Source organism: Hoplias malabaricus, chromosome 10, assembly GCF_029633855.1.
Source record: "Hoplias malabaricus isolate fHopMal1 chromosome 10, fHopMal1.hap1, whole genome shotgun sequence".
Taxonomy (NCBI): domain Eukaryota; kingdom Metazoa; phylum Chordata; class Actinopteri; order Characiformes; family Erythrinidae; genus Hoplias; species Hoplias malabaricus.
Window position 1 is genome coordinate 42,156,067 of NC_089809.1, and position 17,543 is coordinate 42,173,609.

Genomic DNA, 17,543 nt, shown 5'->3' on the forward strand with positions numbered 1-17,543 from the left:
TCTGCTCACGATGCTAGCCATCACAGATATCCGTCAGCAGATGTGACAGATCTTGGCAGTTCTCTGATCTGGTTTGTTAAGTCGTTCAGTTGCATTGATTCAGCAGCAGTTTGAAAAGAAGCGGTGGTTCGGACTCATGTCTCAAAGGAAATGTGGTTGCCCCATTCTCCCAAGGCTGGTTGCACAGTGTGAGATCAGTAGAGGTTCAGCGATTGGGTGGAGCTGGCAAGAATATATAGCAAGAAAGTTTTAACGTATTCAGAATGCGTTTAAATTACGTGCTTTGGCAAAGGACACGGAAAAACCTGCTGTTGTAAGTGAACTTAACTCATGCTGCGTTTTGCTGTTAGCTGTATTTTTATGTAATTCTTCTTTGCTTCTGATCTGAAGGAAGTTCTAAAATTCTGAGCTGGGTTTTGCTCTCATGGGCTGTGTCAGTCTCCCACTGCTCCCACAATGCTTTGGACCGCTGCTTGTGCCATGAACTCATCAGAATGTGACACTTCATGGTAAATGCCCAACATAAAAGCTGTATACTCCTGTCTTTGAAGGTTTCTAAGCCGTAGAGTCTTTTCAGTTGAAAAGAAAATTTTGTTTGCAGAAGTGGGACACCGCTTTAAGGTTAAAGTGAACACATTTGAAGCAGCATATCAGCGGCACAGAAAAATGTTGCGGGAGCAGCAAAATATTTCATCAGATTCAGCTGAATGAGTCATGAACTGAGCTGGCTTCATGATTTTACTATAAACACCTTCTGAAAAGTCTCTTCCTCTCAAAGGAAGCACAGAGAACATCGGATCTCACTGCTGTGCCTCACTACCTTTCCATCCATTCTGTCCCCTCTCCACGGACTGAGACTTGAATATACAGAGGTTCCTGTAGATTATTCACTCAGTGGTAGACCCTTTCCTGTGTTTTCTGACATAAGTCTTTGTGAAGCATGCCTTAAGTCTTTCAGTATTAACACCCGGTTTGTTAAGCCTTTCAGTTGCATTGCTTCAGCAGCAGTTTGAAAAGAAGCGGTGGTTCGGACTCATGTCTCAAAGGAAACGTGGTTGCCCCATACTCCCAAGTGCCTAGGCCTGATGGTTAGAACGGCAGACTTTTTGGCCAAAAAGTCACAGATTTGTTCGTCTCGACCAGCAGGAAAATTGGAAGCAGGGGAAGAGTGCTGTCTCCTCCCTCATTATCCACCCCTGAGGTGCGCTTGAGGCAGGCACCCAACCACCAACATCTCCCTGGGCACTTAGACGGCTGCCTGCCACTCGGGGTGTTCCTGTGTTCACTGACAAAGATGGTTGAAATGTGGAGGGACAGTATACAGCGGGATATGAAAATGTGGATGTGTTGTATCAAATTCGTGTGAGATACCAAATGTAAATGCTGCTGAGTGGCTCTTACTGCTGCGAATTGTCTGACCACTAACAGATTTTTAACACTCGCGACCGTTCTTCTGCTTGAGCCCTGGCAGATTTTTAATGATCACCACCAAACTCCTGTTTCCTTATTGCTCCCTCACGCCCGGAGCTGAGTCCTCCTCCGAGGTGGTTGTAGCGGATTTGTCCGAGATTGATGCATGTGGTCATCCCTCTGTTTGGGCTGAGTGCAGGGAACCATTGATTTCCCTCCATTCTCTTCATCTTTGTCTTCACCGCAGCAGTGGAATACATTCAACCCAAATTGGCTTCTACAAACATTGCATTGAACCTTTTATTATTTTGGTTATGGGTTGTGTTGCTGTGGTAGGGGATTCTCGTGTCACAGGACTGAGTATATTTACATATTTTACAGAGTCAGAAAAGGTGTAATTGAGTACTGATTTTGTGTTTTTTTTTTTTTTTTTTTTAAAGATGAGCTTGTTCTAAAGGGCTGTGTTTTCAAATGCAATCATTTGATTTATCTTTTCTGTCCTAAATAATGACCCGTTTGGGGAGAAAAATGAAAGAAGCATTAAAAAGAAGCATGTCCTGGGTGGCTAGATTTATTCTCTGCTCGGGCTCGTACAAAATGTCAGTTGTTGAGATTTCTCCTACACCAGGGCTTTTCAGGTAAATTACTGTGAGGTCCAGTTTCTAAAATTGCCTCCCAGCAAAGGTCTAAACCAGAGCATGAATCAATGGAGTGATGAACACAAACTGCTCCATCTGCTCATCTTTGAAAATTTGGTTTTCTGCATCTTCTGCAGTGAGTGGTTCTGTTCTCTCTCTGGTGAACTGACTGTGCTACCCTCACTCTCGCGTCCCTCTCGCTCTCGCTAGTGAACCGACCGCGCTGCCCTCACTCTCGCGTCCCTCTCGCTCTCGCTAGTGAACCGACCGCGCTGCCCTCACTCTCGCGTCCCTCTCACTCTCGCTAGTGAACCGACCGCGCTGCCCTCACTCTCGCGTCCCTCTCGCTAGTGAACCGACCGCGCTGCCCTCACTCTTGCGTCCCTCTCGCTCTCGCTAGTGAACCGACCGCGCTGCCCTCACTCTCGCGTCCCTCTCGCTCTCGCTAGTGAACCAACCGCGCTGCCCTCACTCTCGCGTCCCTCTCGCTCTCGCTAGTGAACCGACAATGCTGCCCTCGCTTTTGTGTCCCTCTTGCTCTCGCTAGTGAACCGACCGCGCTGCCCTCACTCTCGCGTCCCTCTTGCTCTCGCTAGTGAACCGACCGTGCTGCCCTCACTCTCGCGTCATTCTCGCTCTCGCTAGTGAACCGACTGCGCTGCCCTTGCTCTCTCTAGTGAACCAACCGTGCTGCCCTTGCTCTCGCTAATGAACCGACCACGTTGCCCTTGCTCTCGCGTCCCTCTCACTCTCTCTAGTGAACCCACCGCGCTGCCCTCGCGCTCCCTAATGAACCGACCAGGTTGCCCTTGCTCTCGCGTCCCTCTCACTCTCTCTAGTGAACCCACCGCGCTGCCCTCGCTCTTGCGTCCCTCTCGCTCTCTCTAGTGAACCGACCTCGCTCCCTCGTCCCTCTCGCTCTCTCTAGTGAACCGACCGCTCTACCCTCGCTCTCGCGTCCCTCTCGCTCTCTCTAGTGAACCGACCGCTCTACCCTCACTCTCGCGTCCCTCTCGCTCTCTCTAGTGAACTGACCACGCTGCCCTCGCTCTCGCGTCCCTCTTGCTCTCGCTAGTGAACCAACCGCTCTGCCCTCACTCTTGCGTCCCTCTTGCTCTCTCTAGTAAAGTGGTCATGCAGGGTAAAGAGTCAATTTGATTGGCTCAGTTGAGAGAAGCATTTGCCATATCACTGGACTAGCTGCAGACGCTGACTATGGCCACAACTGTCCAAAAACTGTCATGAATCTTATTATTTATTCTCATTAATGTTTTAATAATTGGTCACTGATCCAGAAACTTTTCTCACTCTGTCCAGGTCCAGATGAGGTCCTCCGTTTGATGACATTGTGAACCAAAATGAGTTCTGCAGATTAAAAAAAAGGTTTTCAGTATTTTGTCTTTTAATCTGATTCCTGTGCGAAACAAACTCAAAAGACAATGGACTCATTTGAATGCAAATTTTCCTTGTTTGCACATAATGTTTTGGTGTTTTATCAGAACCTCCATGAAACAAACAACTCCTAAATCGCTCATTAGATGAAAGTTAACCGAGTGCAAATGAGGACATCTGAACACCTCACCGCAGGCCCTCGCTGTCCTCTTTTAGCAAAGCCTTAAAGTTATGATTCAATTAAGAAAAATCCCATCTGTCCCTGCTGGCTGCACTTTACTCTACAGAGTCCAGACGAGTGCCTTTTGCCTTTCTTTTTCCGCTGTGAGAGATTCCTCCCATACGGCATGCATGGCATCATCATCACATGTGTGTGGCAAGCAGCTGGCACTTGAATCTTAAAGGGCTATTTCTTATTAATGATTTTCAACAAATATGACACTTAATTATGACGAGAGCCTTTCTGAGGCCTGAAAAGCAACCGAACTGGCACAGCTCTGCTTCCTATCGATTTGCACAGGAATGGAATTGATCTGCTGAAGCAAGGCAAGAATCAGCAGCCCATCTTTAATTTCCAGCCACACTGGGCTCTTAAGGGCCAGGTGTAGCGACATTCTCAAAGAACGGCGATCAATGCAGAACTATTTTTGGCCCTAGAGGATTTTTCTGACAACTGTGGTCTGGTCCAGTAGACTCAGTTATGAACGAGTGCTGATGAGCCTCAGATCAGACTCAAGTCCTTGAAAAACGAAGTTTTGTGGTTACGACACATCTCCCATGTACTGTATAAAGCCTTGTTTCGACTGTGGTTTTGCGTCGTAAACGTCGTAACGTGAACTTCGTGTGTGGTGTGTGCGGCGGAACAATACATGGTTACGGGGCTCGGGACCGAGGAGGATAGGTGTTAGGATAGGATAAGTGCTTACAGTATGTTATTTACGTACAGTATCTACGTATGTTCCGACTTACACCGAAAAACGGTTTACGACGCGACGTAGGAACGGATCAACATCGTAAGTCGAGGACCCCCTGTATACACACACAGATGACATGTTAAAGGAACACTCATTCAAAGGGGCTGGTGGTTTCCTACCCGCCTACAAAAGTTACATAGTACAGTTTCTGCAGTTCGGAACCCAAAACAAACACAGCAGCAGCTCTGTTCTCACTGTTACAGCTCAGTAGAACATCACAGTGATTTTAAAGCTGAAATTTTAAGGTACAGTTATTACCTAGTGTTCTTTTTAAGGCAAATCCCTGAACAAATTCATGAAAAATGTAAGTGTAGGTGCTTTCAGACAGGTGTATGGCTTTATAGCTTTATAAGTAGTTAACCTTTTACTGTTCTCTGTGACGTCTATAAAAATGCTGAGCAGACCCAGATGACCTACATTTTGTATCATGGTGGAAAGAGGAAAATATCTGAGTGTCTTTCAAGAGTTTCCATTATTGAAGCAGAGATAACAGGCTCTTCGGCTGTCTAGGGTTTCAAGTAACAAGGAACGCTGACCTCTGAGTTGACCTCTTCTTTGGAAAATATAAGTAAATAAGGTTGGGTTGTGGTCAGAAAGGCATTGTGATTTTTGATTGATATGCAAGGGGAAAGGACTGCGTGTTCCTCATGTGATCTGACCTCATCAGATCAGCAAAATCTCTCTGTCCACAATTAGAGAGGGCCCCTGAGAGGGCCTTTAATATATTGGAGGGGTCAGTGATGCAAAACCATATGCATTGGTCTACAGAGATGTGGAAAATAACTGATACGACCATTGTTCACCCCGACCCGAGCACACAGCTATGTCAAAAACGAAGGGCAGAAGCTCTAGTTTTTAGCAGTTTTCACTCTGTTCTCTTCTCGCATTAGCTTTCTTCACATTAGCCTCTCTCTGAGCTAGATCCACCAGCCAATTCACACAATTACTAATAGCACACACAGGGAAGCTCTGTGACTCTAAGTGCTGTTGGCCGGGTGTGGATTTTAGACAACAGGGACATGGCCCAGCAGACTGTTCTTCACACACAGCTACTCAGTCATGTGGCTTTGGGGATGAGGCAGCCTTTTCATGCTGATGTGACTCATAGTGCTGTGCTACATTCCAAACTTTTTTCTGAATGAAGCCCTCTCTGAAGGCTGTATACTCCTGTCACAGAGGCATGTGTTCTCTTCATGGAGGCGGTTAGGCCTGAGCCAGGTTGTGTGCCCCAGGAGAGGCGGTCTGAACCGCACAAACGTGCTAAAGCATTGAGGCAGGGGTGTGAAAGTGCTACACAAGGCACCAGGAGACCACAGAAAATGGCAGAGTATCAACACTAGGATTTGTCGCATGGAGGCACACCAACTGATGTAATGTGGAATGCCAACATTTGGCTTAAGCTTTGTCCTCGGCCTGTGGTGCAGGTTTCTACAGTCTGTAAAAAGGGTGTGTTTCACAAAGTTTATTAAACTTTAGGTTTAATAACTTCAGTCCAAAGTGAATTTGTCTTCCACCTTTTGCCCTGTTGGAGAAGTCCTGAGAGATCCTGTTAAATGTCTTGGTTTGTATATTTTCATAGTATAGGGTCAACCTCAATATCATTCTTACTTCTTTAACGTCTTTTCTACACCGTAATCTGTCCTGAAATCATTAGGCGGGGCAGTGCCTAGTTTCATACCCTCCACCATAGTGCAGTTTCTGCAGTGCTGAGCCCAGAGTCGCAGTGACAGGGACTATCCTCGCTCTATTATAGGTCAGTGAAGCATCGCTATGGTTTTATAGCTGTAATTCTAAGGTAGAATTCCTACCTAGTGTTCCTTTAAAGAGACAATAATTTTTGGCTCCTCATCTGACACAGGGAATATACAGCTGGTTTTAGACCACAATAATTTATTAGTGTGGTGTAGGGCCTCCTTTTGCGGCCAATACAGCGTCAGTTCGTCTTGGGAATGACATACACAAGTCCTGCACAGTGGTCAGAGGGATTTGAAGCCATTCTTCTTGCAGGATAGTGGCCAGGTCTCTACGTGATGCTGGTGGAGGAAAACGTTTCCTGACTCGCTCCTCCACAACACCCCAAAGTGGCTCAATAATATTTAGATCTGGTGACTGTGCAGGCCATGGGAGATGTTCAACTTCACTTTCATGTTCATCAAACCAGTCTTTCACCAGTCTCGCTGTGTGTATTGGTGCATTGTCGTCCTGATACACGGCACCGCCTTCAGGACACAGTGTTTGAACCATTGGATGCACATGGTCTTACTGGTGCAATGTGCAGTTAATGAAGATTGTCCACCAGGCTGCTCCAATTTAGCCATGAAACCTCCAACACTACAATGACAGGTGTTTCAGTTTCATCGTCTAACCCCTGTATATCACACACAGCCAACTGGGAGGAGGCCTTGGTGTAGTCCCTGATCTCATGTTTTATATCCAAATTGTGGCTTTTTGACCAACAGTAGTCAGGAGTCACTCACATAAATCTATTACATCCCCCTAGCGTCTTTAAAACCACCCCCAGGTCATGGTTAAGGTCATCTGCAGTCGTCGGTGTGGTTAAGGATACAGCGTAATTTTTAAAAACTAATTAAACTATAAAATTGATTACACAGTAGAGTCAAATGCTGGGTGCAGCTGTTTCAGACAAGTGTCGTGCAGAACTCTGAATAAAATGTTCGTTAGCAGCTTTAGCCTCCCAGCTCTAGTGCTTTTAATTAAACAAGGAAAATACGGCCAGAAATGTGTTGTTATTGTCTACGCCTGGGGTAAGTGTAAATGTGTTTGCTGTAATATCTCCTTAAGCACCTCGCATGTACAGGGATATGATACTGTCTTTGTACAGATGCTTTTAGATTAAAACTGATGAATAATTAATGAATGCAACCACCTTAAGGTGACCCATTGTGGACATGGAGATTAAACGGTCCTGGCACGTTTTTGTATAATCTTTGTAGGAAAGTAAGAAAGGAAATGGGACCCTCTAGAGCTGCTGAGCCTGAGGTACCTTTCTTGTGCCAAGTGCTGGTTGTAAACGCCCACTGAATTGGACCGAGGAGCAGTGGAACTCAGTGACCGAGCTCTATCTAATACTTTCAGAAATGACTTCGGAAGACCATCCTCCATCATCAAGTCCCTGATCTTGTGGCTGAACGCAATCAAATCCTTATCGAAATGTTTCAGTGTCTAGTTTAAAAACTTCTCAGACCAGAAGAAGCACTTACTGCAGCATAGGATGATAAAGCACCAGATACCCCCCTTGATTTCAGAAGAAACATTGGATGGCGCACCAATATTCTGCCATTAGTTGTGTACAGTGGCTCAGATGGACTTGTTCTACCCGCCTCAGATTCGTAGCGTTTTTCCAGTACAAGCTTTGGCACGAGCCCCAGTGATGGCACCTCTGCGGTGTAGTCGGCAGCCGACTGTGAACAGGAATCAGCATTTCCTTCATCTGCAAAGCAGCTCTGTGGTTCCGTGCTTTCGGGGCAGAATGGAGAGTTCTACAGACAGATCTTTGTTCTGATGCTGTCATGAGCCAGCGCTCAAAAACTAAACAAACCAGGCAACTACTTTTTTAGTATCTTCTCACTGGAGAATGAGAGACTTTGTTTGTTCCTTGCTGCTTTCCCTGCTACTGCTAAGATAAAGTGTTGAATTTAAACACTGAAAATCAAACCAGGTGTTTTACGCGCTGTGGTTCATCGGATCCAGCACTTAACAGTTAGATACACACTGTAAACGTCGTAGCTTTAAATCTTTATCGGCGCAAGGATACATAAATAACTGTGAAGCGCCGTGACTGGCATTAAACAACCAGCTGGAGACGTTTTAATGGTGACTGCATCAGCACGAGGCTGCGAGCTCAACAAACGAATAGCATGAGGTCGTCTACGCCGCATGTACTTAATGATGGATAGGCCTTGGGTGCAGCAGTGGAAGTACGATCTGTTCTGTGTGGGGGAGCCATCGGTTTGGAATGAAGGTAATCAATGGAGATGCTGAAATGAATGATATTGCTCCAGGTGGCTCAGAAAACTGAAACTTGAGTTTGTCAAACTGCAGGAGCATCTGTGAAGCCGTACCTTTTATTGAACACCGTTAATACGCTACTTCAGAGATCTGCACATCCGGTTGCTTTTTCTTGGTGTCCCCAGTAGGCATTTTTTTAAAAATGAAAAATGCTTCCTGACTCTTTAGCTACTCATAACTTATTTATAGCGGGCTTTTCATTCAGCCTGTGCTTAGATCCAGAACTGCTTATCTCCCGTTCCCCTTGTTAGATGTGTCTGCACCTCGTTCTATTCTGCAGCAAAAGCTGAAGTGGATTGAAGGTCTCAGATCTTGTATCTTTTAAAGCATAGTTTTACTGACATCTCTGCAATAAAAGTGGCAGAAGGAAGCAGTGGTAGGCCTCCAGTGAAAGAGAGTCTAAATTAAATAAAACAAGAAGGAAACTCCTTCTAAAAGTTAGATACACCTTCTAATTAGTGATCGCAGTTGCTATAAGGTGCAGCCGTTGCTGACGCAGGTGTTAATTAATAACCTAGCTATGCTTCTTTTTTTGGAATAGCTGTTATGTTTGAAGATAAACTCCTTGATATTTCTGCCATGTGTGTGAATATTATCTTTTTAACATTGTTGCCTTGGTCAGACACTGATCAATGAGGGGTTGGAGGGTGCATGGTTTGATGGTCTACAGCTGGTAACCTGGATAGACAACCTGTGGGGCAGGTGGAACTCATAGTGGCCAGTCAGAGGAAGTACAGACTGGCCACTGAGTGAATATATTATTTATTACCTGCCAAGTCCTTCAGTGTGGATATCTGTATTGGATGGAACGAGCCCAGCTTTCTCTCGGGTTTCCATGTTGGACAATCCAGGTAGTAGACTAACGAGCGACTAAAAAGCTAGTGGCCCATTTCTACGTCTAGACACTCAAAATAGTACAGACGTTGTTAGACAAAAATTGGATTACAACTTTCAGGTGGTAGAATGGGGTTCTCTGTTCAGTTTGATGTGGGGAAAATCTGATGGGCATTTAATGAATAAAAACAATAAAGACTTTACTGTCTTGTGTGTTGGTTAACTGCAGGTATCCAAACCAGTTAACTCCTCTATCTCCTCTCCAAAAGGATAGAGCCCTGGTTTTACTGCTCTTGTAAACCTACAGAAAGTGGGTCCTAATTTCATTAACGTGGGAAAAAAACAGACACATCACCGCATCAGTTGAATAATTTCTCTGGATATGCATTTAGAACGTACAGTGCGTATTTGTTTTCTAATTTAAATGTAGTAGTCCCGCATCAACATTGAATTTATCCAGTGCTGCATCTGTTTAACACAGGTGAGGCTTAGCTGCTGGTGTGTGTGTGTGTGTGTGTGTGTGTGTGTGTGTGTGTGAGAGAGAGACTGAGCATTTATCACTTGTGCGTAGTCAGAACTGTCAAATGCACCTTACCCTTGCTGCCCCTGCCACTGACTTCAAGGTCCCGCTTTCCATTTATGTTTCAAGAGATGACACAAGCATTCTCTCTCTCACTCTCTCTCTCTCTCTCTCTCTCTCTCTCTATCTCCTTACAGAGCAGCTGGAAATGGCCCCACCAACTGCAGCTCAACTGAGATATGGTAAGCATTTATTCACAAACGTGTGTGTTCCTTTTTCTTTTCTATTGAATTTTTGCTTTTCTAAGCAAGTAGAGTTCTATTAGAACTGAGTAGAATCGAGAAGAGCAGGTACCAAGCAGTGGATAAGCTCCATATAATAGGTGAGGGATCTCTGATATTTGACCAAAGACATTTTGTTGATCTTGAATATAGGATCAGAATAAAATACCACGATACACGAACGCTCATGTTTTGATAAATTGATAAAAAAGGCAAACCAACCCAACAAGGTCACATTTTTAAATAACACTATCAAAAACTATGAATAAAGAAGACTGTCAAGACTTATGCAGCTGGTTTATGTTGTAGTCACTCACTCAGACAAGCGAACTGAGATGTAGTGTAATGTAATTCACGTACATTATTCAATCACAATAATAATGAACATCATACTGAAGATATACCTGTGAGACTTGAGACTTTCTGCACAAACCTCCCCTAAAATGTGTGCTAATCTTTCATTTATCAATCAAACCCCTTTTTATTAATTGAATGCTCAACATTCCTCTTGGTAACTGAGCAGAGGCAGAGGCCACTCCCTTTAACGCTCTGCGGGATGAACACTGGAGCCCACCAAATTGACCACTGTGATCTGTCATATCTTCTCCAAATGAGTGCCCTCAAAGAGGCTTAGAGCTTAAATGTAAACTCAAGAAAGAGGTTCAGGGCTAAGCTTTTTGGTGGGTTTCTGCAGCTCATTAGAGAGCCAGGGACTCTATAATATGGCTTCGGTGTGGACTGGGAAAAAGTGAGACCAATTTGGACGCGTTTCTGTCGTCTTTCTTTTGAAGCCATGCTTTGAACATGTTCCCAAATCCAAACTCTTTCAGAGTTACTTTGTAATGAGTTCCGGGAGGAAATAAACAGGACACATTGATCACTTCTCGCAGCCAGTGTTATTGTTACCAGTTAAAAACTATGCAGTAATTCTATTTAACAGTTTCTTGTCATTGGTTACATGTCATTGGTTAACCGTGGAGAAAGCAGTGGGATTACTCTTGCCTGGCAGAGGTTCACAGCTGAGTTTCTGTGCAATTAATCTTGTTAGCGGATGATCAGACAGCGAACAACTTGACAATGACTACGCAAGTGTGTTGGGCAGAGGGATTAACTGCAGATCTGAGAGAGATGAGCAATTAAACAGATGTTAACATGTCTCTCATCAGCATCAACGCAAGTCTGTGTCAGAGGAGGTGACAGTCTGGCTTCTTATTCACATTATTCATTTCCCCTTAAATTATGCTGCATTTATATTTAGTAGTTAAACAATTATTCAGAATAATCCAATAAAACCCTCTCTGGATCAAAGGACAAAATCAATACCCACTGTTTGGTCGGGCCGCATGCTTTGAAAGGAATTTATTTCAGAATGTTTCAGATATTAGGCTTTTTCTGAGACAAAAAAAAAGCTTAAAATAACGGACTCAAAGTGTCATTAGGCTTGTGTTACTGTGATCGTGTGGACGTGGAATATGTGCATTTATGGCAGCAACTATGTATTTTGTGATGAACTCGGAGTCTGACTGTAGATTTTATTCGTCTTGGCCCAGGGTACATAGTATATGAGGCAAGAGTTTGAGCAGCCTGCACTTTTTTTCCCTAAAAAGAAAGAAAGTCTTGTTTTATTCAAAGTAGGCTTTTCACAGTGTACCTTACACTTGTAATAATGTGGTGGGGGGGTGTCAAGGACAGGAGTATAGGAGTGGTCAAGGATGGAGGTAGATGCAGGAGGCTTTATTAATTTAATAAAGGAAACTAGACAGAGGGACACTAAACTCAAGGGCTAAACTATAAACAGGGATAAACACCAAACAAGGACTATACAGAACTAAGGGGCTAAATGCTAAACAATAAACACAGCTAAACACTAACCATTAAACAAAGCTAACCACTAAACAAAACTAAACATTAAACAAAGCTAAACACTAACCATTAAACAACACTAAACAAAGCTAAACACTAACCATTAAACAAAACTAAACACTAACCATTAAACAAAGCTAAACACTAACCAATTAAACACAAAGCTAAACATTAACCATTAAACAAAGCTAAACACTAACCATTAAACAAAGCTAAGCACTAACCATTAAACAAAGCTAAACACTAACCATTAAACAAAGCTAAACACTAACCATTAAACAAAACTAAACACAGCTAAACACTAACCATTAAACAAATCTAAACACTAAACAAAACTAAACACTAAACATTAAACAAAGCTAAACACTAAACATTAAACAAAGCTAAACACTAACCATTAAACAAAACTAAACACAGCTAAACACTAACCATATAACAAATCTAAACACTAAACAAAACTAAATACTAACCATTAAACAAAACTAAACACAGCTAAACACTAACCATTAAACAAAACTAAACACTAACCATTAAACAAAGCTAAGCACTAACCATTAAACAAAGCTAAACACTAACCATTAAACAAAACTAAACACTAACCATTAAACAAAACTAAACACAGCTAAACACTAACCATTAAACAAAACTAAACACAGCTAAACACTAACCATTAAACAAATCTAAACAAAACTAAACATTAAACAAAGCTAAACACTAACCATTAAACAAAACTAAACACTAACCATTAAACAAATCTAAACACTAAACAAAACTAAACACTAAACATTAAACAAAGCTAAACACTAAATATTAAACAAAGTTAAACACTAAACAAAACTAAACACTAACCATTAAACAAAACTAAACACAGCTAAACACTAACCATTAAACAAAACTAAACACTAACCATTAAACAAAACTAAACACAGCTAAACACTAACCATTAAACAAAACTAAACACAGCTAAACACTAACCATTAAGCAAAACTAAACACAGCTAAACACTAACCATTAAACAAATCTAAACAAAACTAAACATTAAACAAAGCTAAACACTAACCATTAAACAAAACTAAACACTAAACAAAACTAAACACTAACCATTAAACAAATCTAAACACTAAACAAAACTAAACACTAAACATTAAACAAAGCTAAACACTAAACATTAAACAAAGTTAAACACTAAACAAAACTAAACACTAACCATTAAACAAAACTAAACACAGCAAAACACTAACCATTAAACACAGTTAAACACTAACCATTAAACAAATCTTAAAACTAAACACTAACCATTAAACACAGCTAAACACTAACCATTAAACAAATCTTAAAACTAAACACTAAACATTAAACAAGGCTTAACACTAAACAAGGAATCGAAACTTAAAACAAGGCCAAACATAAACAAGGACTAAACACAAAGCAAGGCTACAGATCATTAAACATAGAACAAGAATAAGGACCATGAACAACAACCAAACATACATACAATGACCCACAAACAAGAAACACTGACAAGGACTATATAAAGACAACACCAACAAGAAACACCTGGATACTAATAAAGACACATGACACTAGAAACACAAGGGAAGGGTATTACATGACCAGGGAACAATCAGGAAGCAGACACAAGACAGGGGGAGCACAAACAATGAACAAAAACAGAACAGAACACAAAACATTCATTCATTCATTATCTGTAACCCTTATCCAGTTCAGGGTCACGGTGGGTCCAGAGCCTACCTGGAATCATTGGGCGCAAGGCGGGAATACACCCTGGAGGGGGCGCCAGTCCTTCACAGGGCAACACAGACACACACACACATTCACTCACACACTCACACGCACTCACACCTACAGACACCTTTGAGTCACCAATCCACCTACCAACATGTGTTTTTGGAGTGTGGGAAGAAACCCACACGGACAGAGGGAGAACACTCCTCACAGACAGTCACCCGGAGCGGGAAACGAACCCACAACCTCCTGGCCCCTGGAGCTGTATGACTGCACCACCGTGCCGCCCAGAACACAAAACCAGCACGTTACAATACTTATGTGTGTGGGGCAAACAGTAAAGGGCTGGGTACATGAGTCTCATAATCAAAGTCCACATTATACTGATGAAGATGATGATAACAGATCATTCACACACATCCTTTTATCATAACCTTAGGCCCCCTTTTAAGAACCTTAAGCTTGTTCATTTACTTCATGGTCCCTGAATGAAGTTGCACTTTATAGAAAAATATTAAAATAATTAATAAATCACTTGAATAAATACTGTTTGCAAGTATTTGAAAGTAATAATGACTTGTTGCTCTTTTGACTGGTACCTGCTTGATCTTCACAATTACATTATCAGTAAAACTATTGCTACTTATTTATTGACATGAGGTCTATCCAGATAAAGCAAGTGTAAAAACCTTTATGTGAATTCTGACAAATGGTATTTTTAGATTTGTATATAACAGTAAGTCTACTGCAGGGACAGAAACCTAGCGATGGTTGCCTCAAACAAGACATATCACATGATTACTTGGAAAGATTCAGAATATGAAGTGATTCATTGTTGTATTGTTTTTGTAACAGTTGCTGGAGTTATCCCTCTTTGTTCATTTATATTGGTGTGTTTTCTTTCAGTGCTGCTCCACAACGCCATCCCCTTCATTGGTTTCGGATTCCTGGACAATGCCATCATGATCGTTGCAGTAAGTGCCATTCATTATGAAAATGAAAAGGTGCCATTTCAGCCAATTAGCTGCTTGCGGTGATGTGAAAATTGAATTTCTGAGAGAATACAATATGAGCTGCTTTAGCTGTCGAATTGAAAGACACATTCATTTCCAAGCTTTTGAGAAAGGCTCAGTCAAACGCTGATAAGAGTCGCAGTCCAGGAGCTGGTCTCCTGGGTTTTCCTCAGGTCAGATAAAGCAGTCAGTTTTTTTTTTCCCTTAGCGCTGACTGCCACTGCTATCTGTCCTCATTCAGCACTGCTCTTCAAACTCATTTATGCACAAGCCTCACTCATTGTGACTAGTGCTGCTCCTCACACTTGAACTGTTTTTAATACGAGCACAGTTCAGTTTGTGATGGCAGGTGTAATGAGAACGTCAGGACGGGAATTGAATGTGTATATTTCAGTAGCAACAATAAGACACTGTATATAGCCCTTAATCTTCTTTAACTAATGGCTCGTCTTTGTCCACAGGGCACACAGATAGAGCTGTCCATAGGAGTGATTTTCGGCATCTCCACCATGGCAGGTACAGTGTGGAAATTACTTATTTTTTTGTTGTTGGACCGATCAAAAACTCACCTGATCTCAGAGCTGAACCCAGATTTAAGACGCTGTGTCTGTTGTCTCTGACTTGCCTTGGTCTTGGTAGTTTGTACTCGGCCACTGTTTTTTTCTGCTTTTTCATAGTCAAGCAACTCAAAACTATATGTTTGCTTTTGATAAATCTAATGAGATAATATCGCCGGACACCACTGTGGACACTTTAATCATTAAACACAGCTAAACACTAACCAGTAAACAAAACTAAACACAGCTAAACACTAACCATTAAACACAGCTAAACACTAACCATTAAACAAAGCTAAACACTAACCATTAAACAAAACTAAACACTAATCATTAAACACAGCTGAACACTAACCATTAAACAAAACTAAACACAGCTAAACACTAACCATCAAACAAAGCTAAACACTAAACAAAACTAAACACTAACCAGTAAACACAGCTAAACACTAACCATTAAACAAAACTAAACAAAGCTAAACACTAACCATTAAACACAGCTAAACACTAACCATTAAACAAAACTAAACACAGCTAAACACTAACCATTAAACAATGCTAAACACTAAACAAAACTAAACACTAACCATTAAACACAGCTAAACACTAACCATTAAACAAAACTAAACACTAACCATTAAACAAAGCTAAACACTAAACAAAACTAAACACTAATCATTAAACACAGCTAAACCCTAACCATTAAACAAAACTAAACACAGCTAAACACTAACCATTAAACAAAGCTAAACACTAACCATTAAACACCACTGTGGACACTAACGTTAAAGTGTGACGTATAGAGTAGGATGCTCTTAAGCTGCTGATCACTTTGCCCAATGCCAGACGTGCCCTGGGTGCTCCATGGTGTTGGAGATACCCTAATGCTAATGCTAATGCTCTCATTGCTGAAGGAAATTGAATTCTCACAGCAATGTCACAGCATCGAGTAACAACTGCAGGAAAGAGGAGACAAATCCCCTTCTGATGCCATTCATTTCTAAAGAAATATTTAATGAACGTTTGTCCACATACATTTGGCCATACAGGGTAGCCCTTTTTTCATAACGACATGTTTTAATGTAACGCTGATATTAATTACTTTCATTTTATCCTGTACCTGTAATACGCTTCTGTCTTTTTTTGCACACTGTCACATTTTTAAAGACTCCTGATTATGTAACGCTTGTGGCACGGGGCCAGACACCGCAGCAGAGAGACAGTGAATGAGAGAGGAAGTGAGTGAAAATAAATATCCTCCAGTATAGTTTTCTTTGGCACTGAAATGGAGCCCCTCACAGTCATATTGCTCATTATCTATGGATGTACAACTCCGGCTTGTGTAATAACAAGAGAAGAAACCGCAAATATTATTTTATCCGAGTGCTTTACGAGTGCAACACTGTAGTGTGGGAAACAGAGGAGCCGGGCCGTTGTGTGAAAGCAGAATATGGTGAGATTGCTCTCCCATGTGAGGCGCTCCAACGAATGAGAGGTTATTGATTTTCCTTTTTATGGCTCTAGCTTTGTCTCCGTCCTTTTTAGCTCTGGGTGAGAGACATACCTGGGTTTCTCGCTGCGAGATTTGTGGAGCTGTTGCAGATAAAACGTTATTACAAGGAACGGCTTGGTGAAAAATCAGATTTTCACAACCTTCCCCTTATCTCAAGTAGGAGTCTGGCAGGGTCATGTCTACACCCCTCTAATACCCCACTATTATATATATAATATATATATAAGTGATGGGGCATTGTGGGTATGTTACATATCTGTATTGGGCATGTATTTTTGTTCACTATGTGTTTCTTTGTTTGTTCTGTTTCTTTAATTAGCAAAATGTGTAAATATAATATTTTATTTCTATCATCTGAGAAACTATTCCAAATAAACACACACACACACGTCTCATCTCATTTCAGGCTGCTGTACTCTGCTGTGTCAGAGGATAGCTTCAATTTGGCCTTGTTGCTGAGCTCTAATGGAATGTGAGATGGGGATGTTTCGGAGGTGCGATGCTGTGCCTCTTTCACACAGCTGCACTGTCTGTCAGTTTTTAAACTAGATATTTCCCACACGACCACCATTTCTCAACACTCTCGGAGGAGAACCCTAATAACTACTAAATGACAGTAAACAGAATGCTCACCGTGTTTCATAGTGATGTGGGTACGGCAACGTTATCTGTTCAAAAAGACATTACATTTGTGGTGGTATTTTTTTACGTTTTATGAAAAAGTGGAGGCGTCAGTGTTGACAGCAGGGATTAAAGTAAACATGACTTGCAAA

General features: G+C 41.9%; 1 protein-coding gene across 3 annotated transcripts in view; it reads left to right on the forward strand.

The window, feature by feature from the left end:
- The window catches only part of LOC136708797 (transmembrane protein 65-like), a 68,368-nt gene that overhangs the window by 19,265 nt on the left and 31,560 nt on the right, over window positions 1-17,543 (forward strand). For all 3 annotated transcript variants that reach the window (XR_010804386.1, XR_010804387.1, XM_066683604.1), the window contains exons 3-5: window positions 9,995-10,039; window positions 14,594-14,661; window positions 15,162-15,216. Coding sequence is in view for 1 of the 3 variants with exons in the window: in XM_066683604.1 (XP_066539701.1) it covers window positions 9,995-10,039; window positions 14,594-14,661; window positions 15,162-15,216 (168 nt within the window). In the remaining 2 variants the exon portion in view is untranslated. The remainder of the gene's footprint in view (window positions 1-9,994; window positions 10,040-14,593; window positions 14,662-15,161; window positions 15,217-17,543) is intronic.